We start from the raw sequence: 25,794 nt of genomic DNA on the forward strand, positions 1-25,794 counted from the left end.
GGCCCTCGCAGAGGGTGAGAAGGGCTACGAGAAGGTCCCCCCAACAGGGGGACGTAAAGACGCCGAGGGGACCTGGTCCAGCCTTGATGCGCAGGGGGAGGGGGTTGTGTTTGTGTGTGTGTGTGTGTGTGTGTGTGATATAGACATAGGCATGCGTACACACACACACACACACACACTCACATACGAACACACGGCTTTGTGGAGCATCTAGGCTGAGATCTTGACCAAGTTACTTAATATCTCTGGGTCTTAGTTTCCTCCTAGGTGACATGGGGAACACAACTGAACCTACCCTCAAGCGGCTCTCCTGAAAACAAACTAAGCTCACACACACACAGGGCTGAGCACAGGGCCTGGAACGGAGTGAGTGTGAAATAGCAGCTCTTCTTGTTACCAGGGGGGACGGCCTGGCCCACAACCGCCACCGGGCTCGCCCGAACTCCCTGCCCAGCCCGAAGGCCTCTGCGAACGGCCAACAGGGAGCTGCCTGGGAAATTCAGCCGACTCAGCTCTGGCCATCTCCAGAGGTGGAAAAACCAACACATGACTTGGGAGAAATTTTGACTTCTGACGACGTCATGTTTGCTGATTGCGGTGTGGGGTGGAAACAGGGAGCCCGGCCCAGGTGCCAGGCCTAGGGCTGTGTGGAGAGGTCACCAGGGCCGAGAGCTGGGGCACAGCCCCTAGTCTCTAAGTAGGATCTCACACTGGCCCCTATATGTGACTCCCAACCGGAGATGGGCATCAGAATCACCTGGGAGCTTGGGAAAAACACATAAGCTACGGCTTAATTATAGGCTCAACAAGGGAGGAATATTCATGGCAGGGGTGGTGTTTCACCATGTGGGTTCTAACGTGTTGGAACTTGTCCTGTCTCCATCCGGTTTTGATCAGGGCAATTTGAAACTTTGTTTTGAGACTTCCTGACTCAGTTAAGGCAATGCTGCCGCAATGCCCAACACAGTGCCCAAAGCAGTACTGGGCGGCTCCCTATTGCAACACGATCATAGTCACAGCTCCCTGCAACCTCAAACTCCTGGGGTCAAATTCCCGGGCAGCCAGGCCCTACCTGAGGGTGTAACTGAGGGGGGCTGGGATGAGGCCCAAGCAGCTGGATTTTAAAAGCTCTAGAGGATTCCGATGGCTGCCCTGGTTTGGACGGCTCCGCTGTGTGGCTTCTGAGCCAGGCTGTTGGACTTGGTTGGGCCTCTCTAGGTAAGATCACTTCCCGAGTTCAAGTAGAAACGGGCCATGGGGTGGGCGGTCAGGCCCAGGGCCAGGCAGTGTGCTCAGCCCTGCAGGCAGTTTGGCCTCATCCCTGCCCTAGGAAGAGGTGCCCCGCTGGCTCCCCTTTGGGGAACTCCTCCTGTGTCCCCCGCCTCCACCAGCAGCCGGGCAGTGCCCTCCCAGCCCCCAGCCCACTCCCCCAGCTTTGGGTCCTCACTTGCCCATTCCCCCCAGGGACGGAATTTAGACAGATAAATACTAAAATCCCTCCTGGCCACAGACCCGTCTTCCCGCGTGCCCTGCGGCTATCACGGGTGGTGATGTGGGCACTGAAAGCACAGGTGGGAAATATGGAAGAACCAGAGTGAGCAGCGGCCCTGTCGGCAGGCGCAGTTCTGGAAATGTCGCCTTGCCACTCCTCTCCCCTCCCTGGCAACGATTTGCTGCCAAACGCCCATATCACAAGACCACAGGCCTGCCTGGACCCCTAGTGGTGGCTGCAGTCCCTCTGCTGTCCCTGATCAAGAGGGCAGGCCCGTGGGGGCTCTTCTCCCTGCCCACTGGCCCCTCCTCTCACAAGCCCCTGGAGGGAGTGCAGGGTCAGCTGCGGGGAGAGCGGAGAGAAGGCAAATGTCCCGTGCCCTTGGCAGGACCCCCGGAGGGCTGCGACAGGAAAAGGGTCCTCGGGCCGTCCATGCTGGGCCCAGCTCATCTTCCCATGTGGGTCTGTCCTTGGCAAGAGGAATCAATCAAGCTCTTGGCCACGGATACGTTACCCCTCAGTCCTCTGGGCTGAGATTTTTACCTTATCGCATGATCTGGTTTAAAAGAAATCTGCGGAATTGAGGCAGGGTGGAGGGGTTGTTTTTGTTTGTTTTGGAGAATGGGTGGAATGAAAAATGGAGTGGAATAAAAACTGAGGCAAGGATATGAAACGGAAAAACAAGTCCCATTCTTCCGGAAGACTGTCCACTTTTGAGCGGGCAGCATTAGTATTCCAGGGAGAGGAGTCGGGACCACACAAATTCAGAGCTGGAAGGGACCTCGGACAATCCAGCCCAACCCCAGCATTCGGGGGAGAAGACTGAGGTGAGGAGATGTCGTGCGACTTGCCTGGCCCCACGGGGAGCTGGGCGGCATGGGACCAGAGGCCTGCCCTCCTGCTCCCTCCTGTTCCCCACCTGGGCCACTTCCGTACCCCTCAGCAGTCCCAGCACTGGCCTCAGCCCTTCTGGGAAAAGACCAGACAGGTGGAGGGGGGAGAGGGCTTCTGGACTGAGCCGGGAGGGGAGCTGGGGGCCCCCATGTCAGTGAGTAGCCCAGGGTAGCCCTCGGGGGCCTGGGAAGGGGCAGGGGAACAAGGTCAAAGTCAAAGGCTCAGAGGGAGAAGGTGCATCCAGAACGGAAGGTCTGCCAAGGACACAGCACCGTCAGTGCAATGAAGGGCCAGGGACTGGATGAAGCAGCGTCCCCCTTCTGGGCGGGGGCCCTGCTTTGCAGTGAGGGGAAGCCTTGTGTGGGGTTTTAGATGCTTTGGAATCAGACAGACTTGACTTCCAATTCTGACTGCTGGCACTGTGACCTCGGGCAAGGCATCCTCCTCACACCCGCATTTCCTCGTGTGTCAAACTGGGGATAACTGAAACCAGTCCTGGACTGCCATGCACGTTCGTGAAGACAGTAAATGCCACGTGCTCCGAACAGGGCACAGACCCCACAGGCTTTAGGCTGTGCCCTCTCTCCCTCCCAGGCTCCTTCCGCAGACACGTGAGTGTCTAAGTACGATGACACATGCCTATGGTCCGAACTACCCGGGAGCCTGAGGCAAGAGGATCACTCGAGCCAGGACTTTGAGGCTGCTGTGAGCTATGACGACATTACTGCACTCTTGCCCGGGCGGCAAGTCTCGCTCTGTTGTCGACACGCGGCACCCACCACAGTGCCTGAAGAAAGCCGCAGCAGGGGTGCCGCTGGGCCGTCACTGGCTCTCTAAGCTGCCCTTAAATAAAGGGGCCTCTAATTAAGTGCAAGTCCCCATTTTGGGGGCAGACACTGAGGGATGGCCAATTTCTAATGGCAGGCCCTCCCGCCGGACACAGGAGACAGCAGCCCAGTCACCTGGGAACCCAGGAGGGCTCAGACCTTCCCCCACCATGCCTCACAGCACAGCTCTCGGGTCTGGGACTTCCCCTGGGTGGGACCCCAAGCCAAAGTCCCTGTCATCACGAACTAAATCCTCTGAAGCAGGCCGATGAGCCTCCAGGCCCAGCTGGCCAACCCACGAGACCTGGTGACAAGGATGCCTTGGAAAGGACAAGCCGAGGGAGCACTTATGTGGCCTGGGTGGCATGAGGGCTGGCGCAGGGAAGGACGGAGGGAGCCCGGGGCAGCCTGAGCCTGGATCTGCCAGGAAGCAGTGGTGGCGCAGTGGTGCTGCCACAGCCCGACCCCAGCTGCTCCTCTGGGCTCTTAAACCAGACTCGACCTGCTTCTCTTCCTGGCGCCCCGGCCGGGCCCCAGCGAGCCCTCTCCTGTGAGATCTGAGAACCTCTTCAGTTTTTCCGTGCATTGCTCCTGGGACCTGGGCCATGAAAATAAATGAAATCTTCTCCCCTGTCCCCCAAAGCACATACCCCTCAGATGTGGTCCAGGGTGTAGTGGTGTCTGTTCCTCAGAAACAGATGGGCTGGATGGGCCCCCAGGACACCCAGTTCCTCTTCCCGCAGAACCCCGCGGAGGCTGCAGCAGCCCCTGGGGGCCCACCTGCCGAGACCCATGGCCGGGTGGTGGGCAGGGAAGGCACCCGGCCCCTTGGACTGGGTGCATCATTGGACCACATGGCGTACTTGAAGCAACTTTTTAAAAAGCCCTTTCAGATGCCCCTAAATCACTCCTCAGCCCCACCCCCACTGTCCCTTCCCTCCTAAGTCAAGGCCATGTCACCTGAGGCTGCCCACGTTCTTCATGCAATTAGTGGGCTTCTGAGCTGGAAACCACCACTGCCATGAATAAAGCCCTCAGAATCCTACCTTCCACATTTTCTAGAAAGCCCATTCGCATTCTTTTTTCTGCATCCACACCAGTCACATAAGCCGTAAACTCCCAGCAGCGATTTCTCCTCTAGTTACGGGAGAAAGCTTCCCCTCCTTGAAGTTAAGGGAGGGGAAGAAGGGGCTGCTCTTGGGCTGAGACTCTCCTCTCTAAAGTGTTAAGGACACTCCAGCTCGAAGACACCGCCAGGCCCCGGGGAGGCCGTCCCTGCAGGCCATGCTGAGGACGGGCCCAGCAGGGCGTGCCTTCTGGGTTGCAGAGGTTTTGCTACAGAGGCTCTGATGCAGGCTGTCCCCTGCCCACGCCGCCATTTCTCCCCTTCTCCCTGGACTCAGCCAGCTGCGAACGCACCGACAATGGGGCTCTGATGAGCCAGGCACATGCTGAATGGGCCTCGCTCCGGCTCTGGGCTGCTCCAACTCAGGGTGCTGGGGACGCTGGGGGTGGGGGGATGGGAAGGGGACACCCATCCTGCGGCCCACTGTGTCCTCGCTTGGCTTTCTATGACCCTGAGATGGAACCTGAGTCCCTCAACCCCTATGGTCCTCGGGCCTCTAAAGAGAGGCAGGAAGACAGAGAGGACAGAGAGCAGCTTCTGTTCTGGCTTTTGGGCAGACAAGGAACCGACGGCCCTGATCTCAGTGTGTGTCTCCGGGCTCTTTACAGAAACCATTTCCAGCATCGGAAGAGCTACCACTATCGTGGGTTTATGTGGCCAGCTCTGTGCTGAGCACCTGACATGTGTGATCTCACTTAAACCTCACAGCAAACCCAGACGTGAGGTTCCATTATCACCCTCCATTTACAGATAAGGAAACCGAGGCTCAGAGAGCCTAGATCACTTGCTTCAAGTCAATCAACCATGAAGTGGCAGAGCCAGGGCTGGACCCCACGGTCTGTGCTCTTAACGCCGGGCCCCGCTGCCTCCTGGGGAGAGAACATTACCACAAAGGGATGCCACTCAAAAGCACCACAGAAATACAAAACACTGAAGGTAAACTTCATAATGAGCGAGTAAGACCTACAAAGAAGACCCAAAAGCTTTGCTTCAGGACATCAAGATGACGCGATGCCCTGCTCCGAGAGGGAGGTTCAACACAGTGAAAAGGCCAATTTCCCCGTAAACAAACTCGTTACATGGGCCGAGATCTGGGTGGGTGCTTTGCACTTTCTCTTTAAACAAGTCTAAGAGGCAGGTGTAGCCATCATTAGCCGCATTTCACAGGCCCAAGGAGTGCCTGGGCTTGGTGGCCGACTGTCTGGGATGTCACAGGGGAACCGATGTCCTTGAGACCAGCCTGAGAACTTTAAACGCAGGCTGGGAAGCAGCTGTGCCTAGGAGTGGGGGCTCACCCGAGGCCCCTCCCGGGGCAGCCCCTCAGGGACATGGACAGGACCCCTGTCCCGGGGGTGCTCAGAGCTGGGGGCACGGTCTTCCTCAGGCAGAGCTCACTCAGGCAGCATGGCAACCGTCCCATCCCGAACAGGGACCCGGTGGGATGCTCTGAGCGTGCACCCGGCATTCCATGCTATGGAAATCAGGGTCACATTTTCACTTAAAAAAATGAGTCATTGGCTCTCTAGCTAATGGGAGGATTTCTACTCCAGTGCCAAGAATATTAATTTGACACCTGCAAATTCTTTCTGACAAAAGGGATTTTCAGATAATGTCTGCACGGAGCAGGTGGTAATGAGCACACAGCTGCTCATCCTGGATGACAGAAACGCAGACACAATCTCGGGTGTCACTAGGGTGGAACTGAGGAATGACGGCAGAGCAGATGCCCCAGTGAGGCCACGCGCCCATGGGCTACACCACGTGGTCCTGGGTGGCAGAGTTAGTTCCCCGAGGCTCTGCCCTGCCCTGTGCCAGGTCTCGCATGGTCAACACCTCAGTACACTCCGTCTCCCGAGGCCAGTGGCTCCTTGCATGAGGGACCGGTTTGTGGGTTTAGCCCAATTGTCCAGGGAAAGAGAGACATTTGCAACACAGATGACACCCTGAATGTCCCAAATATACAAAGAGCTTCTACAAATCAATAAAAAAAGTGCACAACGGATCTAGGGGGTGAGCGAGCAGTGTTTCCAAAATACACACACCTCTCCATACCACACTGAGAACTCCTCTCAAGAACTTGTGGAACAAGAGAAAAAGGCCCGAAAAACTTAACCTGGTGAAATCATGAGGGAATGGGGACAATGACACAACCAAACACAAGCTCCCCACCTCCCAGCTGGTTCTGAGGTGGGTGGCTGGGCCTGCACTGGGTGAGACACGGGCCTGGTGCCTAACGATTAAGGGCTTTGGAGTCAAACAGATCTGGCTTTGGGCCTGGGCCCCACCACCTCCTAGCGGAGCGAAGCTACTTAACCTCCCTGGGCCTTAGTTTTCTGAAGTGCAAAATGGAAATAATAGAACCTCCCCCAGAGAACTGTGGTGGGGCATCCACAGGTGCCACAAAAGAAGGGTCTCGCACAGCTCCTCACATGGTGGTGACTTCTACAACTGAGAGTCATCTGGGATAACCTATGCCTCGAGCCCCCAAGCTGTATGTACGAGCCATCGCAGGCAGTGCTGAGGTTAAATTCCACCACTGCCAGCTTCCCAGGGAAGGGACCCGCCAGGCTGGGCGAGGTCCTATTTGACTGAATAGGCTTTCCTGGTCTTGAACCCCAGGAGCTCCAATTTGAGATCAGGGCTGTGTTTGAAAATATTTGAACAATCCCAACGGAGAGCATTTTTCTAGATATCCTGTAAAGGAAGTTCCAGGAGAAAACGGGCTTTGTCTTGTTCATGGCTATGTTTCTATTGCCAAGTGCACAGCACGTCCTGAGGGTCACCAAAGAGATGGAGCAGGGGACACTTGGGAATGTGATTCTGGTGAAGCAGCAGGATGTGGCAGAATCAGGACTCACCACTGATTGTCAGGGTCCCCGAATCCCTGCTCTAGAGAGATGGGGAAGCAGAAGCTCTTCACTCCTGTTACAGCAACCCCCCCCAACTGTCCCCAAGAGCAGCTTTAATCTCCTACCCACCGGAGGCCCACAAGATGTGCCCCAAAGCCCTGACAACATTTGGCACTTCAGCAAATCAAGTTTCCACAGGCGCAGCCTGAACAGAGCTGTTTAATGGACTGCATCTCCTCCCGCTCCCCGTAAATGCACACGCACACAAAAACCAATTTCAGGCAAAGAAAGCTGGATGGGATTAAACAACTCAATTTAAAGGACTGAAAACTCAGCTGCTTCCAGTGAAGTCCTAGGAAAGGAACCAATCAGCAAAGTTCTGCTCTTCCTTTTTGTATTGAAATGAGGGCCGTGACTGTGCAGTGAGTCACTCCCAACACACAGGCAGAACTGGGCCATGTCCACCTGGGCCTCGCGCGGCAGGGGTGGTGCAGGGGGAGAGGGGAGGGGGTGTGTGTGTGTGTGTTGCGAGGGGAGGCAGGAGAGGCCAAAGGCACACTCACAGACCATCTGTTTTGGATTTTTCTGGAAATGCAGAAAACCTCAGGGGACCTAGAGGCTGATACCTGCCTGGCTGCGTCTCTCTGTAGCCCAGGTTTGGGAAAGCAAATTCAGGCTGCAGGACAGCTGCCTGGGTTCCCACACGAACCTGACCCCGGCCCAGAGGAGATCAAGGTGCCTCACTCCATAGGGAGCTGTGAGCAACGTCCCTCTCCCATTCCCCCCGCCCCCCAGCCCTTGTCCACTCACACTGCCACGGGAAGGTGTAGGCAGGGCTGTGGATTTGAGAGCCCACTGCCTCACAGAGACACGCTCTGCCTGCAGCCCACAGCCTCAGACTGTCAGCATCCAGCACACAGCCTGCAGAGCTGGCAAGGATGGGGGACAGGTGCCGCCCTTGCAAGCGGGCATGCCTCGTTGCAAATGCTGCCCCTTGGCTGGGAGGCAGGGGAGCCCTGGAAAAGAACTACCCTACCCTGACTCCATGGTATGGACGCTGCTGAGCACGGTGTGGGGAAAGGTGCGTGGCTGGAGGAGACCCTCCCCCTGCTGACAGAAGGACCCAGGGCGCCCGTGCCCCCAGGCCAGCCTCTGCACTCTGGTCCTCTCAGACAGGCTGCTCCTGCTGCCTGGGATCTGGGGCAGACTCTCCCTTCGCGCCAGTGGCTCTTGGTGGCCCCAGCAAAGCAAAGCTTAAGGGTCTAATTGCAAACTAGAGGTCAAAACGGATGCAGCTGAGATGAGTAACAAGCAATGCTGACTGAGGGCTCAGCTTGTGCCCCGCACAGCACTTAGCATGTCACAGGGAGCATGGTGTTCTCACATCCCCAGGTACTGTTGTGCCCCACCGAACAGAGAAGAAAACGGACGCAGAGATGCGAAGTGTCTTGCTCAAGACTGAGCAGCGAGGCTGGCCTGACCCTGAAAGCCAAGTTCCCCCCAGCCTCCACAGACTTGCAGGGAAGACACCCAAACTCCCGCAGTCTCATGTCCTTACTGACGCCCTGCACCAGGGCATAGGCAGAGTCCTTGCTCCCAAAGCTAAGAGCACAGCTGTACCTCTAGGGAGGATGCACCTTACCAGGTATGAAGAATACGGTGATTTCTTTTTGGTGTTGATTTAAGAGCACAACAACAAAATAAGCACATCTCAGTTCTAAGACCCCCAACTCATTCAAAAGGGGAGGCAGGGCAGCCCATGTTCTGTAAGGAAGGGTGTTGTTGGTGACCTACCTCGTCGGACTCATCCGATAACGTCTGCAGTAGGATGGGGAAGAGGCTGTCCGTGTGCCGGAACATCTAGAGGGCAGAGAAGCGGGGGCACCTGTGAGCTCTCCCGGGGCTGTACTCGATGCAGCGCCCCACTGGTCTGAAAGGACCATCTGTACCCTGAGACAGCACCTGTCACTCCTCTGCTGGCCAGGGTTTCTCTAGAACTGCAATGGCCAAAGCCCTACCAAGCACAAGCAGGGCCTTGAACCAAGGTGGACCCGGAAGAGGCCCCTGGCCTGGAGGGGCCTACTGGGTGATGGGCCTGGGGCTCACCTTCCGAGGAGTCTTGATGTAGAGGTGGTAGAGCCACTTCAGAACGGCAATCCTGGTCATCATGCCGATGGCCATGTCACTGAGGTGGCAGTTCAGGACCTGCACAATCCCATCGAGGTGCAGGGTCACTGGGGCTCTTTCGGTGCTGTGGGCAAGACGAAGGGGGAGAGCTGGGTTGAAGCCCACCAGAGCCAAGCCCACCAAAACACGGCACCACCCAAGGCCGAGCACTCTGAATCACACATAGCCACCCCCTGTCCTGTGGGCTGGTGGTCGGGCTCACACCCTCACCCGCCTCCCACCAGCCCCGCGTGGCCCAGCCCAGGGGTTGGAAGAAGGGCTTCTCTCCCCTTTTCCGGAGGAGTTTGGAGCTTGCTGCTTGGCTGGAGCTATGGTAACCACACTTGGGGGAGGACAACCAGTCTTCTGGGCTCCCATTCACTCCCCTTTTCTTTCTCCAGCACGATCCTGGCTTTGAGCAGGTGGAGAAAACCCCTCCAGTGTCACTGAGCCGGCCCCTCCGGACTCAGGGCGTTACGTTCAGGCGAACGCTTGTCAACAAAGCGAAACCAGCAGGTCCAGACAGTACAGGGAGGGCCCCGGTAACAGCCCTTGACATCTGACAGGCCCTTTGCAGAGCAACCAAAGAATGGGGACAGGGATGGGGGCTTGTCATCTCGCCCTGTCCCAGAGCACTTAGCACAGAAGCCTTGACAGCTGCCTCCACGAGGCACGCTCTTTTGAGCTGGGGAACAGGCAACAGAGCCTCTGCCTGCGAGACACTGATGATGTTCTGCACACACTTTTGCTCCGGTGGGCACGGGAAGGCCACTGGCTTCCAAGGACAGAAGCCTTGCTGGTCTCCAGTCACAGAAAAGTCCCGCTAGGCAGCCTGGGGGAGGGTGGGTGCCACTGGAGGACTGTGAGTTAGCCTCTGCCCAAAGCACTGCTCCCCGGCAGAGGCTGTGGCTTTCAGGGACAGGGACTGCATGGGTAGAAAACCTCAGATGTCAGGGAGAGGCGCCTTCCACTGCGTCACACTATTTGTCAAAAGGTGCCCTGGCAGGTGCAGGCTGCAGGCTACCTTCCCCGAGGACCTGGGCCAGGCAGTCCAGTCGCCCGCCTGTACGACACGGTCCTTCGTGGCATTTCCAGGCTGCTCAATTATTCATTCCCATCAGGAACTGACGGCTGTGCTTTCCCCATCCGCCTGCAGCCTCTCTGAAGCTCATTTGATGTGAATTCCCAAAGGGCGCAATTGTGAGCTCTGTAATTGCGAAGCGGAATTGCTATTTAATATGGTTTGATGATCCCGCAGTGCCCGTTTCAGGGGCGAGAGTGGGCACAGCTATCCTCTGATGGCCGGAAGATCTGGGCATGCGACACAGATCCAGAACTGACAGAGCCCAGAACTGAGCCTCTGGGTGGGCGGCTACTGTGATTTCCCAGGAGTCATGTGGCTGGAAGTTCCCGGTGTCGTCTGAGGATATCAAAACTTCCAAATTCTTTGGTAGCCTAAGACAGATGGGGAAACTCCAGAACAGAGAGGGGAGTCCAGGGTGGTAAACTCAGGCTCTCAGCCAATCTCTTAATCGGTCTCTCTCGAGCTTGCTGTCCAACAGAAATACAATGCAAGCCACAGACACGATTTTACATTTTCTAGTTTTAAATTAAAAAGGAAAAAGAAACTGGCGGAATTAATTTTAATGACATCTTAATTAACCCAACATATCCCGAATGAGCATTTCAACATGTAATTGACACAACAGTTAATATAAATATTACTAACAAGATACCTTATATTCTTTTTTGTGTCCTAAGCCTTGGAAACCCAGCACATGTTTCACGCTTACGGCGCGTCTCAGTTCAGACCTGCCATGTTCCAGGTGCTCAGCAGCCATGTGACAAAGTGATCCGTGCCAGGGCTTCCGAAGCATTTCTTACCATCTGACGATTTCCTAGATACTCCCTGGCCCTCTGCCTGAAGGCAGCATTTACGCTCTTATCTCCAAGTCCCTCTTCCCCCCACCCCTGGTGGCCTCTCGTAGAGCTCCCTCCCTGGTGATTCTGTGGGCCTTCTCAGGCCAGCAGACTCCCGTGGCTAGAGGAGCTGGCGTTTTAGTGGAGGAAGAGACGTCTACCTACAGCCAAGGCCTTACACAAAGCGGGCGGTGAACGGTGAAGGAATGAAAGCCTCCTCCCCTGCCCCCAGCCTGGTCTTTCCTAACCCTGTGAGCCCCAAAGTCCACAGTGAGCCCCTTTACACCAGAAGCTGCAAGGAATTCAGGCTGCCACACGGGGCCCGGGGTGGCATGAGTGTCCCTGCCTGGCAAATCACTGCCACATTCTTAGCTGCATGGCCCCCTGGGCGGAAGACCTTGTTTGTACGCATTTACCCCAGAGGCTCAGGGTTGCCCGGGCCTGGCAACGGCCTGCCCGGAACTGCTGGGGGAGGGAGGCAGTGGCGAGGCCAGGTCTCCGCTCCACCCCCAGGGCGGCCCAGGGGTGTTCGCAAACCTCCTGGAGAAATAATGGCTCTGACAACAATGGTGACGACTGTGCTGAAGACGACTGTAAGGAGGACTCTGCTGACAGCTTTACCTGCACAGCCACGTGTGACTCCCTTAAAAGCCCAAGTGGTGTTACTTCCATTTTGGAGATGAGAGAATTGAAGCACAGAGACACGAAGTGACGTGTCCGAGGTTGCACAAACAGGAAGTGGTGGGGCCGCCAGTCTGAATCTGAGCAGTCTGAGCAGCCTGACTCCAGAACGGTCTCAGCCACCACAGAGTGCTGCCTTCTACTCGGGCAGCAGGCTCAGGGGAGTCCACGGTGGCATACCGAATGTCTCCTGGCAGGGGTGGCCCCGTGTGGACAGGCCCCTCTCTGGCCAGGGCAGACCTGGCAGCCCCAGGTAGAGGGAGGAGGTTACCACACACACACTTGCAGTGTATTTTCTCGTCAGAAGGGGAGACAGTCTCCATGTGGGGACACCTGGGGAAGCCTGACACTTCCCGCCTGTGCGGGGCACACTCCACAGCCAAACAGGGCGCAGGTCCCTCCGCAGGCCCAGCTCTGTCACTCACAGTGGTCCGGAGATGCGGCTGGCCAGCCCGCAGTGGCACCTCCTTCAGGCAGCGCTGTCTCGGGGCCAAATACCAGAAGGATTTCACGGAGCTGGTGTACGAACTGGCAGCGTTTTGTGTGCTAACATTCTCCAACTTTCTTCACGACAAATGCCAGTCGGCGCAAACCTGAGGGCATGGGTGTCTTCAGACTGCTGGTGAGGCAGGCCCAGACTCAAGCTACCAAGAACTCAGTGACTGAAGGGGACCTTGCGGTTCATGTAACCCCATCCTTCAATGCACGGATGAGCAGACCCAGGCCGGAGACAGGACAGGACCCATCCAAGGCCACGAGGCTTTGCATCGAGAACTCATTCCCTAGGCTGGAGACGCTCTCCCGGGGTCTCTGTTCCCTTGGCTGTCTGGAGATGAAGTCATGGGAGGCAGGTGTACCCCAGGGCACTGGGGAGATGGATCTTAGTGCCTGGGAAACGGAGGGTCACCAAGCTACCCACCCTGAGCAGGCAGCTCTCAGTGGCTCTGATGGGTGGAGCTGGCCGCGGCTGTGGCTGAGTCTGTGCACACTCGGCCGGGGAGCTGGGGCTCCGGGACCCTGGGTCCCTCCTGGAGGGGCCATGCTGCATGAGGTGCTCAGCTTCCCAGCTGTGGTCTGGAGCCTGAGATGTGGTGCCCTCCGCCCTGGCTTCCCTTACCCATCAAGAACAGAAGGAGCTCACTCCCTGTGTGAAATATATTTCTGCGTTGGTTCCAAAATGTCTAGACGAGTCACTCCTGGGGGCTTCTGAGTTATTTCAAGGTATCTGCAAAGCCCCATTTTCACCGAGCATTTTTTCTCATAAAGCATCTTATAACGAATGTCTTACACATACATGTGCTACAATTTCCAAATGCGTGGCACTGCTGTGGCTATTAAAATATAGATTTACTGAATGATGTTCCTGATACTACCCATAAATAATAAGAAGTTCCAGTTGTTCTCTGGGAGACAGCACTTTATTTCTGTAACGTCTAACTCTTCAGATCTACTCATGTTACATCTCTAATCAAATTAGAAGAAAGGCAAATCTAAAAATAGAGTTGCTTCTGAACTTGAAATTGCTTTTTAAAAATATAAGATCATTGCACATTTTTTCAATCATCAGATGCTAGAAGTTGGGAGGCACTGATTTCTAGATCTTTCTGCCTGCTTGAACAGGTTGCTATGTACAGGCAGCCAGCTATAATCAGGGCACTGTACTGAATGCCCCTGAAGACACCATCACCGTTGGCAAGGCCCTGGCGTCAGAGTGGAAGACCCTTCATCCAGCGACACCCCTTTGAGATGTGTGAGAACTCCAGCAGCAGATGAGCCAGGGAGGGAAGGCCAGCTGCAAAACTTCTGGAACTCCAGTGGCGACTCATGAAGTTAAACACAACACATGGGCTCTGGAATCACACAGACCGGGGTTAAATTCCAACTTGGTCAGTAATTATTAGCTGAGTGACTCTGGGCAAGAAATTAACTCCTCTGGGTCTGTTTCCTTATTTGTCAATGAGGATAATGAGGTTCTTTTAATAATAATTGCAGCTAAAATGTGTAAAGTGCTTTCTGTGTGCCGCACCATCCTACGCTCTTTACATACTGTCACTCATTTATCCCCACAGCTATCACTACACGCAGTTTACAGATGAGGAAACGGAGGCAGGCAGAGGTCAAGCCACTTGCCCAAAGGCCACCGCCAGGCACACTGGAGTCAGGATGTGAACCCAGGCAGCTGGCGCCACCACTCGGAGCACTCGTGAGACATCAGGAACATGCCTGGAGGACAGACACAAGGTGGTGAAGACTATTCCCTCTTACTCGGTCCTCGGCTGTGAGCGTGCTCCTGACACCCCATTTCTTCACCCTTCACCCCTCCTGAGGCCATTTTTCAACTTTCTGTGTATTTCCTGTGCTGTGGAGGGTGGAGGAACCTGGTTTTCTAGTGGCTCTCCCCTGTGGCTAAGCCCGTGGCCACCCAGGGCTTGTCCCAGGAAAGAGGGGAGTGGAAGGGTGAGAAGAGGCTTATGCTCTTGAGTCAGTTAATTCTCCCTGCCTTTTGATCCAACTGAAGAATCTTTTTTAAAAAATCTAGGGTGCAAGTATTGGAGGTAATCCCTGAACCCACGAACGGGAATCCAGAGTTGCGTGTGGACGTGCATTCTTCTGGGAACAGGGTCCACAGCTTTTCTCAGGCTCTCCAAGGGTCAGTGACTGCCACCACCACTGGCAGTTTGCTCCCAGGTGGGGACGACTGCCTTGCTGCCATGGGAGGGGTTCCTGGTCTGGCCACTGCCCCTGGCAGGCCTGAACTGGGTGAAATTGGCGATGCACCTGGCAAATGGCAGGGCGGGTTTTGTTTCTTGGTGACCCTGCACGAGGCCATACTGTCCAAGCTCAGCTCAGTCTCCCTTCGGCAGCACCGACTGCGGGAAGGAGGAGGTGGGGCCCAGGCACCCCGGCTCTGGCGTTACAGCTCTGCAGGCTGCCCCCTCCCTAGTACGGCCAGCGATCAGTCTGTAGCTGCCACCAGGAAACCTTCACGCACCCGCCAGGAGTCAGGAAGCACCAGATGATCTGTTCTTGTTTGGTTTTTTATTTTAAAACAGTAGGAGTCACCACTGGCTACTGAATGACAGGTACGCACCAACACCCTGGTTCCAGTCTGCTGGTTCCTGCCCTTCGCACGGAACTGCGCCCTCCCGTAGGCCCACCCCCGCCAACAGCGGTGCCGTCTCCCCAGCGAGGGAGCCGGGAGTGGGGGCCCCTCCACACCCATCAGTCAGGCCCTCCCTGTGCCTCTTTCTGGACCTCCCTGACCTCCCACTGCCACTCCCTTGGAGGGTTACAACCCCTGTGGCCCAGATTATAGTGACAAGTCTACAACAGGCTTTTCAGCTGTCAGACGGAGGCTTCTAAATCCCAGATCTGATCCTGCCATTCCCACTCCCAGTGCTGGCTCCCATAGCTTCGGGGACAACAGCAGAACCCTCGGCAGGACACCCTGGTCTCCTGCAACTCCGTCCAGACCTCCCCCCGAGTTCTGGGATCCAGTGTCCAGGCTGCCTCCTTCCCTTCCCCTGGGATGCTCAGGGCCACCAGGAATAGCGCCCTGACCGCTCCACTCACACCTGCTCTTCCTTCCAGCCCGGCTTGGAAACGATACCCAGATATCCAGAGTTTGACTCACGCTGAACATCTAGAAGTTATTCTTCCCCTCACCTCTCTCCTGTGTACCCCACCCCATTCATCAGCAAATCCCGTTGTTCCACCTTCAAGGCAGACCTCAAACCCACCCAGCTTTCTCCATCTGTGGACCCCCCAACTGGAGCCTCCGTCCCTTCTTGCCGGGATGCTGTGGGGGCTCCCTGGCTGGTCTGTACCCACTGGAGCCCCTAGGTCCATTCTCTACACAGCAGCCCCCTGTTCGCCCTTCCTCCTCATCCCTAAGATGAAGATGATACTCCTGACGCCAGGGGACTCAAACATAAACAAAATTGAAATGGTCTGGCACAAAGGATTTAGCACAGCACCAGGCCCCGGCAGCACTGGCTGAGCGTCACCCCCGTCACCCACCATCCTCAAGGCCCAGTGTGGGCACCACGGCTTGCTCCCCCAACACTCTCTGTGGAGCAATCACCCCCATTTCTAGTAACTTCTCCCCTCATAGCAACCACTCCCTTTTCTGGTAACTTCCTGGCTACTCCTCTGCCTCCCCACGAAAGCGCTACATTCGGGGCTGGCTCTTTATCTCAGAACCTGAACCAGGCGGGTGCTCTGGAAACGCAAGATAGCTGACCGAAAACGAGCGAACGATCACATTTACTCATCTCGACCGACGTGGCAGAGGTCCTGGGGTACATATTTATAGTCTGTACTTACACACTTGGAAAACACGCTCAGCGGCCTTAGAGATAAGAATTAATTCACAAGTGATATAAAAGGAGGAAAGGTCCTAGGGTCTGGGAGAAGAGCCTCTTGGGGTTGAGTGCACGTCTTCTCTTCATGAGTGACTGGTCCCCCAGGGCCCAGGTCACCATCAAGTTCAGACGGAAGAAACCCCCTGTAGCAGAACCGCCATCCAATCCAGCCCCACAGGCACCCATGCTACCCAGAGAAAAACTGGTATGGGGTCAGCCCAGGGGACTCAGACCAGGACAGAACCGTGGCAGTTCCCTCGCCAGGGGAATCCCACGTCCCTGCAGGGAGTCGGTGAGGAGGGGCCTGTCTCGATGCTTGACCTGCACTGCCCTCGCGTGGAGGGCTTCGTTATTACAGCTGACCTGGGCACTCCAGGGCCCGTGCTCCAGCCGTTAATCTATCAGTTAATGACTGTGTGTGTTCTGGGATGTCCTCCTGGCAGTCTGGTTGGCCTCACTTTCTCCTGCACAAGCAGAAGGTGCTGGGCCCAGGCATCTGCAAGTGTCTCACTGTAGTCACCACACAAGCTGTTCGTTTATAACTTGCATTTACTGCCCTCCTGCAGTTTCTAATCCCTCCCCAAAGGCGACCTGCCCATTAGGGTGGGCGGGGTGGGCTTGCCCGGTGCCCTTCAGATCCCTCAACAAGCAAGTCCCTTGTATACGAGGGCGCGCCCAAGGTAGCAGCCCCAAGCGCAGTCTGCCTTGGGTCTTTGATACAGCCTCCTCCACCCGGGAAAGATCTCGGCTGTGTACTTTCCACAAACACTTCTGGCTAGAACAAACCACTTACCTGGCCTGAGTGAAGACGCTGATGCCACTACTGAAGCTGGAGTCACAAGAACCATCTGGACCTCCTGGCAGAGGAAAAGGAACATGGTGTCAGGAAAGGCTGTTGGGTCTTTAGAATAAACAAGATCCCTGTCACAAGCACATGTGAGACCCTCCAGTGCCCCACAGCCTGATTCAGGCTCTTGAAAACGAACACAGCTCTGGAGCCCGGAGGACCCAACGCTGACTCCCACTCCAAAGCCCTGGGACAGTACCCACGCCTACAAGTTCCTAGGCGCAGTGATCTCGCAAGGAGGGGACACCAGTGCTGAACACTCCTGGGAAATCTCAGGAGTTACTGGCCTGCGGGCAATGGATGTTCACAATGACTGGGATACTCATCATCCTTAGCTAGCAGGAAAATGCAAATCCAAACCACAGTGAGATACTACTTCACACCCACTAGGATGGCTAAAATAAAAGAGACCGATAATAACGAGTGTTGGTGAGGATGTGGAGAAACTGGAACCCTCACACACTGCTGGCAGGAAAGGTGCGGTCACTCTGGAAGGCAGTTCAGCAGTTCCTCAAAAGGCTAGACACAGAGTGGCTGTATGACCCAGCAATTCCATTTGTAGGTACATAGCCAAGAGAAATCAAAACCTATGTCCACACAAAACTTGGACGTCGTGTTCACAGCAGCATTATCTACAATAGCCAAAAAGTGGAAATAACTCAAATGTCCACCAGCTGACGGAAGGAATAAATAACACGTGCTGCAGCAATACAATGGACTAGTACGTGGCGATAAACAGGAGTGAAGTTCTGATACATGATACAACATGGATAAACTTGTTATATAATTCCATTTACAGGCACTATCCAACATGGGCAAATTTACGGAGACAGAAAGTAGATTAGAGACTGCCAAGGGCTGGAGGAGATGGGGGAAGGGGGATGATGGCCAAAGGATTCTCTTTAGGGAACCGAACATGCTCTGAACTTGATCTTGGTGATGGTTACACAACTCTGTGAACACACAAAAGTCACTGAATTGTACACTTTGAGTTGGGTGCATTGTATGGTATGTGAATTGTATCTCAATACAGGGCTTAAAAAATGACTTTAGGGAAAGGACTGTGACCCCGCCCTCGGCCCCAGTCTTCCTCCATGTGGCCAACCCAGTTCCTGTCATTTGTATTTAACTTCCTGCTGCATGACCCAGGATAGAAATGGCATCAGCGATTTATTTTTCTCACTTAAGGAATAATCATAAAATTCCAACTTTTTTCTTTTGGCATCTAATTAAGTTTCCTAAAGAGCCAAGATGTTCTGGATCTGGATGGCTGCCAGCAGGACCCTATTCCAACTTGAGCTCTGGTCTGCTCGCTACACCCCTGTGGCACGGAGGGAGGGAAGGGATCTGGCAGTAGTTTCTGGAAACAACCCAGACTCCGCGATCCACAGCATGCCATGTTACCCTTTTTGCCCTCAGTTTTCTTATCTGTACAATGAGACTGACACCATTTACACAGCCTGATCCATATTTTACATATTTTCCTAAATTAAAAAAATGGTTTCATCTTGAAATTAATTTTAGATGTCCAGAAAAGTTGCAGAAGAGTAAAGAATTGTCCGTATACCCTTCACCCAGTGTTAGCTGCCCCGAACGCTAATATAGTACGTGGCCATAGCATAATTATCAAACCCAGGAAGTTAACATCCATATAATACCATTAACTAAATGATAAACCTAATTTTAACGTCACGAGTTTTCCCATTCCTGTTTTTTCTTTTTCTTTTTGTTTGAGACAGAGTCTCGCTCTGTTGCCTGGGCTAGAGTGCCATGGCATCAGCCTAGCTCACAGCAACCTCCAACTCCTGGGCTCAAGCGATCCTCCTGCCTCAGCTTCTGGAGTTGCTGGGACTATAGGCATGCGCCACCGGGCCCAGCTGATTTCTTTCTATTTTTAGTAGAGACAGGGTCTTGCTCTTGCTGAGGCTGGTCTTGAACCCCTGACCCTCAAGCGATCCTCCCGTCTCAGCCTTCCAGAGTGCTAGGATTACAGGCGGGAACCACCACGCCCAGCCCAGATCCCCAGATTCTACACTCAAACTACACTATTTGGCCTCTCACATTGAGGTTTTAATGGTGATGGACCCACAAGCCAAGGAGTGCAGGCAGCCTTTAGAAACTGGAAAGGGCAGGGAAATGGATCCTCTCAGAGAGGCTCCCGAAGAAACAAACCCTGCTGTCCCATATTACACTTCTTATCAGAAGTCTGCCCGAGTGCCTTACTAAGTCCATGTTTATATCATAAACATGTATTAAAACAACACCAAAGCACTCACTATTGAGAATGTTTGCCATGTGCCATGTGCTAAGTAAGTACTTTACATGCAAAACCTTTTTTGAGACTCACAACCATACCCCAGGTTAGACATTATTACTCTCACTGTTTGACAAGGAAGGAATCTGTGGCTTTAGAAAGGGTGAACGGCTGTCCATGGGCAACAGACCTGAAATTTGCAGAGTCAGGACTCACAGGTGGCTGGGACCCAGAATCTTTGCTGTGACACCTGAGACAACCAGGGAACGTCACGGAGGGGACCAGGCTGGATGTGTTAAGTGGCGTAAGAACTCAGAACCGGAGACAGGACACGTGTTGTGGGTTCCCCCAAGGGGCAGGCCAAGGTGGGGGCCGGAGCAAGTGATGAGGGCTGCCCTGACCGGAGGTCCGTGGTCAGTGGAGGAGGGAGAAGCTCTGGAGGGTGTAAGTGTGTGCGTGTGTGTGTGTGTGTGTGTCTGTCTGTCTGTCTCGCCTGCAGTGTGCTGTGAAGAACGTGGTGCTGTGGGTGAGTCAGCACAACTACACCAAGACCAGGCAGGAGGGTCCTGTCTTCAGCCTGGACCAGGGTCACAACAGCGGGAACAGAGTGGGTAGCGTGGGCAGGAGAGGCTGGGGTGGACGTGTCCACTGCCCAGCCAATCACCTGTCCCCTGGCTTGCTGGGACCTTCTCCTGGGCACCTTGGGAAAAGACTGGTGGTTAGTTAGATACAAGCTGAGCGGGCCTGAGAGTGGATGTAAAGGTCTCAAGTAGTTGCTGTTATCTCTGGGAACTGCCATAAAGTGAGCTTTTCATCTGCCGAAGAGCTGTTTAGGGGCAGTAAAATCCAGAGCCAAGCTGCCCGAATGTATCCTGGTTTCGGGTAACGGTCTCCTGAGCGAGCAGCTGTTTGAAGATGCTTAGGAAAACTATCTAAAAAGATAAATGAACTGCATTGGCCGGGAATCGAACCCGGGCCTCCCGCGTGGCAGGCGAGAATTCTACCACTGAACCACCAATGCTCCAGCTAGGAATGAAGTTTTTAGCTGCTGCCACGAACCACAGAATGAAGCAGCTCCTCCCCAGAGGCCTTGACTTACTGCCACATAAGCAGAAAGGCAGGGCAGGGGCCACTGGGTTCCACAATAGGCAGTAACTTTTTTTTAAAATGGAGAAACAATTCATATAACACAATTTCACATAACACAAAAGCATACAGCTGGGTGGTTGTTAGTATATTCACAAAGTTGTGCACCCATCACCTCTATTTAATCCTAGAACATTTCTATCATCCCCCAAAGAAACCATGCATTTGTCAGCAGTTGGTCCTAATCTTTCCTTTCCTCCACGCCAGGCAACCGTTATTCTACTTTCTGACTCTATGGATTAAGAGGCACTGTAAACTTTTAAGTCAGCATAAAACAGTCAAAACTTCTACATGTTGTACTTGTCAAGCTACAAACAAACCAAAGTAAACAAAAACAAAATTAAAAAACCCGCTATCAAAGAAAATAAAAGCAGAATGTGAAGTTGTGTAAGTTGTACCTTAACTATACATGTGTAGATAAAAAACTGGAAAAAATATGCTAAATTTTAATAGTGACTGCCTCTTCGTGGGCACAGTCTTCCTTCTTTGTATTTTTCTCTAATTTCCAAACTTTCTAAAATGAGAATCAAAAAAACCCACCAAAAGAAAATACTCATATATCAGTGAGAGTTCATAAATATGTCTATTCCTTCTAGTTTTTTTTGGTCTTCTAGTTTCCCCTGGGAAGAAAGCTCCTCTCTTTGAAGGCCTGTATTAACTTACCTCCTCAAGGTTCCCCCCCCACCTGCCCCAGGAGCTGCCAAAAGGTTTTCAGCTGCTGCATTGGCCGGGAATCGAACCCGGGCCTCCCGCGTGGCAGGCGAGAATTCTACCACTGAACCACCAATGCTCCAGCTGAGTACTACTTTGCCTCCAGCTGTTTTGCTGCTCTGCCTTGCAGTGGTGACAGCACAGCTGTAACCTGACGCCTGAGACAGGTCCAGCATGGAATGCTGCTCAATTCTAGCAGCCAACTGAGGTCCGTGGGACACACAAGCTTGACATGCTGCTCAGATGTTCACAAGAGAAAACCGTGCATGGCAACGGGAGAACGAACATGCTTTAGAAATTCTTTCGGCTCCTGGGTGCAGGTTCCAGACCTGACTGTTATCCTTACAGATTTGAGTAGGGTGTGCATCAATTTCCTCTCTGGCTGACTCTGCAAAGGTGGACAGCACCCTAGTGCTGATCTGTGACCTCTCGGTGAGCAAAGCAGCCCAAGACATATGAAAACATCGGGTAACATCGAGAGTCAAACTCCAGACATCAATCAGCATAAAAGTAGTTTTCTTTATGTTACAGATACACAAGGAAATGTTAAATGAGTTTGAGAGAATAGAACTTCATTTTTAAAAGGAACTGAATTGGGCACTGAAATTCCCAAGTATTGAGTAAACTGAAGCTAGAGCTTTCTTAAGCCTCCCTCCCTGAGAACCACACGCACAGTCAAGGCAGCTGGGCCTGCAGGCGGCTGGATGTCCGCGGCCAACAACCGAGTGCGTCCTGAATCCTGGTACCCCTCCACGTTCCAGACCCTACCCTGAAAACAGCTATTTCCTGTAGCTGAACCCAGGACAAGGATTAAGCAAAGGCTCAGTGGCCTTTGTGGCAGTAAGGGGTTAAGATCGTGGCCTGTGGGGGCCACCTGAATAGGTTCAAGTCTCAACTCTACCTCTCACCTGTCGCCGGACGCGTCAAGCCGCTCAGCTCCCCTGCGCCCATCTGCAGGTCCCACCTCACTGGGCTGTTGCCAATACTACCTGAGTTAACATGTATGAAGCAGCCCCAAGGCAAGTCCTGTGACTCCCGGCTGGGGCTCCCCATGGGAGGCGAGGGGCCGGGGCAGAGTCTACTCACCACTGCCTGCCCCTTCCTGCTTTGCCAGGGCGTCGTCGGGGTGGGGTTCTGCCTGCCTCTGGAGCACTGGCTTCGGCTCGTCCGGCTCATCGTCCTCAGGGGTGACCAGCTTCATCAGGCTCTGGTTGCACACATTGGCCACCTCCTTGATGCCTGAGTTACTGATGTAAGGAGTGGCCCTACCCAGGGGGGTCTTCTCCCTGGTCAGGGGCTCAGTCCTCCCCAGGGCCTATGCAGGGCCTAGTCTGAACCCTGCCCCTGCCTTCCGTGCTCTCCTGGTGCCCCTGTGAGATGCTCCTCTTCTCCTAAGGGTCCCTTTCCAGGTGGCCCTCCCATTCCAGAGTCCTTCAACTTCACAGTCCCTTAGGGGCTGCTCTGGTTTCTTCTGTCTCAGAGCAAAGGATACTTTTCTTGCGGTCATCGTAGGCCAGGCAGGGCAGGACGGCAGTCAGGATCCCAGAAGAATAGGGCAGCATCACCCGGCCGGCCAGCTGGATGAACTCCCGCATCCAGCACATGGCCGTCAGCTGGATGAGGTCATCTGGAAGGGGAATCGGTGGTTCCAGGGGAACTGGCGTAAGCAGCCGGAGCGCTCCCTGCCACCGACCATCCCCAAGCCCAGGGCTGGCTTGCTCCGTCACCTGCCTGCTTTGCTCTCCAAAGGAACATCAGGCACAGGCTGGCATGGAGTGATGATCCCCGGCTAAACTGTGAAAGGAGCCCTCCCTGCACCCCTGCCCCTCCGCAATGCAACTCCCTATCTCCTCTCATCAGGAAGTGGGGTTTATCTCCCTACCCAGGCCCAACTGTCCCTGCTGCCCCAGCTGACAGCTGGATGACTGCCAGACATGAACGAGGCCACCCGGGACCACTCAGCCCAGCCAACCCTCCAGTTCACTGTATGTGCACAATTGAGCCCAGCCAAGCCTGGCCCAGGTGGGCAGAACCACCTAGGTGACCGGTAGACTCATGACTAGTAATAAGTGTCTGCTGTTTTATGCAATTATGTTCTGTGGTGGTGTGACACCCCCCAGAAGCTTATAGATACGTAATTCCAACCTCCAAGCATTTCAACTCTCAGTGCTAAGGCCAAGTTCACCAGCAAGGAGGCCCCTGGATCTTACTTCACTCCAGGCTACACCTGGTGAAAGGACCTCGTGTCAACAGAGAACCTAGACCTCCTGCTCACAGAGACCCTGCTCCCAGGGCCCAGTGTCCCACGGGCCACCACTCCTCCCAGAACTCTCTCCTGCTGCTCACTGAAGCCGAGGTGGCGGTGGCCGTGGGGCCTCACCACACTCACCTGTGGTCTGGCAGTGGATCACCAGGATGTTGGCCATCTCGGCAAACTTAACACTGGAGGGGTTCTTCTTGATTTCTTTCAAGAATTCTCCAAGAACAACCTCACACCTACCGATGAGAAAGGAGAGTGGAAACAGCACATGTCAGCTAGGGTTGAGGAGCCCCAACTGGCACCCATTTCCGCCTGGGGGCAGCCACCCAGGGGCGACCACACTTGGACACGTGGCAGATGAGTGTGTGCAGAGGCTGCTGGCTGCCGAGCTCAGCTCCTGGAGCAGAAAGCACACCCGCCGGGAAGAAGAGCGGGGCTCATTTCCTGCCCCTCGGCTGCGCCCATCTGTGCTGTGGGGTACTCGTGCATAGCGCGGGGGCCCAGCAGGTGGCCCTCACATTTTCCGAATCTCTTTGCCGTTGTCGCCAAGGATCTGGAACAGGCCGTCCAGGATCTCTGGCAGGTAGTCCAGCAGGTTGATGTCTGGCACGGACTCCAGAACCAGGATCTGCGCGAGGGGAGGAACACAGAAGGGGGGTCACACCAGCGCGAGCAACTTGTCTCCTCCCTGATCCTCTGGGACTGGGCAGTGGGAAGCGGACTCCGCGGAAGCAGCACTTGCCTGCCTGCAGGTGTCCCCCAGGGGAGGGGATGTGAGCAGCTATCCCGTTTTGTTGAACATGAAAGGGAATGGTAATTTGACTCTAAGGAAATCCAGATGCTGGAGGGGAAGGGAGTGGATGGGGAAGGCTAGGACAGGTGTGACTGCTGGAAGTAGCACTACTGGCTTCAAAGAGAAATCGGGGTTTCCTGGGACAAGGAATGAACTGGATCCCCTTCAGGGCCACCATGATGGGCTCTGGGGGCAAAGCTAAATGAAGTGTCTTTAGATCATCAGGTGTCAATGGCTATTCCAGGGATAACAAGGAGGCATCCTGTGACTGAAGGGACTGCTAAGGGTGTTCCAGAAAGCAGATTTTACTAAAGTAGAGGCTCATTCAACTAGAGGCTGGAGAGATGGTGTCGGGGCCAGACCTTACCCAGGAGATGATGAACTGCCGGGCATACTGGTTGTTGGAGTAAATCCTCTCCCGCAACAGGGGGATGAAACCCACCAGGTCAAACTTGCTGCTCTCAGTCACGATGTCCTGTGGACCAAAGGCGCGTGAGCTGCCAAGAGCCGGAGACCAGGGCTGGCCCAGGGGTCAGGTGACCCCAGAGGAAAATGGCAGAGCCCCAGCCAGGCAGGAGAGGCCCCTAGAGTATCCATCCCAGCATAGGCTAGAGGATAAGCAAAACTGGTGGGCGGAAAGCAGGACTCCAGGTGAAGAGAACTAATCCAATGGCAAAACCCTCTTCTCTGTGGTCTGGAGGGATTGCCCAGCCCCCTGTTCTCGGGTGGGAACAACACAAAGGGATGTTTAGGGTGACGGCACAGTTCTGTGTTTCTATTATGGTGGTGACACAGCTCTGTACACATGTCAAAGAACTGCACCCGGAAGAGTAAATTTTATTGTATATAAATTAAAATACTAAAAAAAAAAAAAAATTTGGAAGCGCATCCCCAATGACAGAACTTCTAAACTGTACAGACAGATGGGAGAAACAGATTCTAGAAACAGAAGTGGCAACAAAGTACAAATACCTTTAAAAGGCGGTCTAGGAGCTCCGATCCGCTTTTCACGTTGGGGTCTGGGTCAGCAGCCAGCTGTAATGGGGACAGAGGGGAGAGACACGGGAGTTGTGTTCACAGCTGAACAGAAGACACGGATCTCCTGAGAACCCAGGGCCCAGGCCTTGGTGCAGCCTGGAACACCTAACGGCACCCGGCCCAGCGAGGAGATTGAGGAAGGTCAGGGTGGGGGGATGGGCAAGCCGGAGCGGCTAAGGAGCCCCACGTGGCAGATCCCCTTCTGCTCAGGGACGTCTCCCGTGACCTGCCGGGTGGCTGCTCCCTGCTGCGACTGGGTCACGGGGTCGCTTCCATCGCCCTTCCTCAGGGGGTTCTGATCTTAACATGCTCAGTCCTCTCTCCTCTCCTGGAGAGGGGACGGGACAGCTCCAAGACGATACTCTAGAAAGGACTATGGCATTCCATGGGGGCAAAAGCGCTGCAGGGTGGCTCTGTGCCTGGGAG

The 25,794-nt window shown here is 54.5% G+C and overlaps 1 protein-coding gene and 2 non-coding genes across 4 annotated transcripts in view; all 3 read right to left on the bottom strand.

Annotated features, from left to right (window-relative positions):
• The window catches only part of VAC14 (VAC14 component of PIKFYVE complex), a 98,811-nt gene that overhangs the window by 58,744 nt on the left and 14,273 nt on the right, over window positions 1-25,794 (bottom strand). For both annotated transcript variants that reach the window (XM_045533995.1, XM_045533996.1), the window contains exons 4-12: window positions 25,303-25,365; window positions 24,698-24,805; window positions 24,056-24,165; window positions 23,667-23,773; window positions 22,770-22,904; window positions 22,364-22,516; window positions 17,113-17,176; window positions 9,295-9,439; window positions 8,983-9,048 (exon numbers count right to left, since the gene is read on the bottom strand). In XM_045533995.1, the coding sequence (XP_045389951.1) occupies window positions 8,983-9,048; window positions 9,295-9,439; window positions 17,113-17,176; window positions 22,364-22,516; window positions 22,770-22,904; window positions 23,667-23,773; window positions 24,056-24,165; window positions 24,698-24,805; window positions 25,303-25,365 (951 nt within the window). The remainder of the gene's footprint in view (window positions 1-8,982; window positions 9,049-9,294; window positions 9,440-17,112; window positions 17,177-22,363; window positions 22,517-22,769; window positions 22,905-23,666; window positions 23,774-24,055; window positions 24,166-24,697; window positions 24,806-25,302; window positions 25,366-25,794) is intronic.
• On the bottom strand, window positions 20,371-20,441 carry TRNAG-GCC. The gene has a single exon. It is a non-coding gene; the product is annotated as a tRNA-Gly (tRNA).
• TRNAG-GCC lies at window positions 21,286-21,356 on the bottom strand. Its single transcript has one exon. It is a non-coding gene; the product is annotated as a tRNA-Gly (tRNA).

The sequence above is a fragment of the Lemur catta genome, chromosome 20, assembly GCF_020740605.2.
Source record: "Lemur catta isolate mLemCat1 chromosome 20, mLemCat1.pri, whole genome shotgun sequence".
NCBI lineage: Eukaryota > Metazoa > Chordata > Mammalia > Primates > Lemuridae > Lemur > Lemur catta.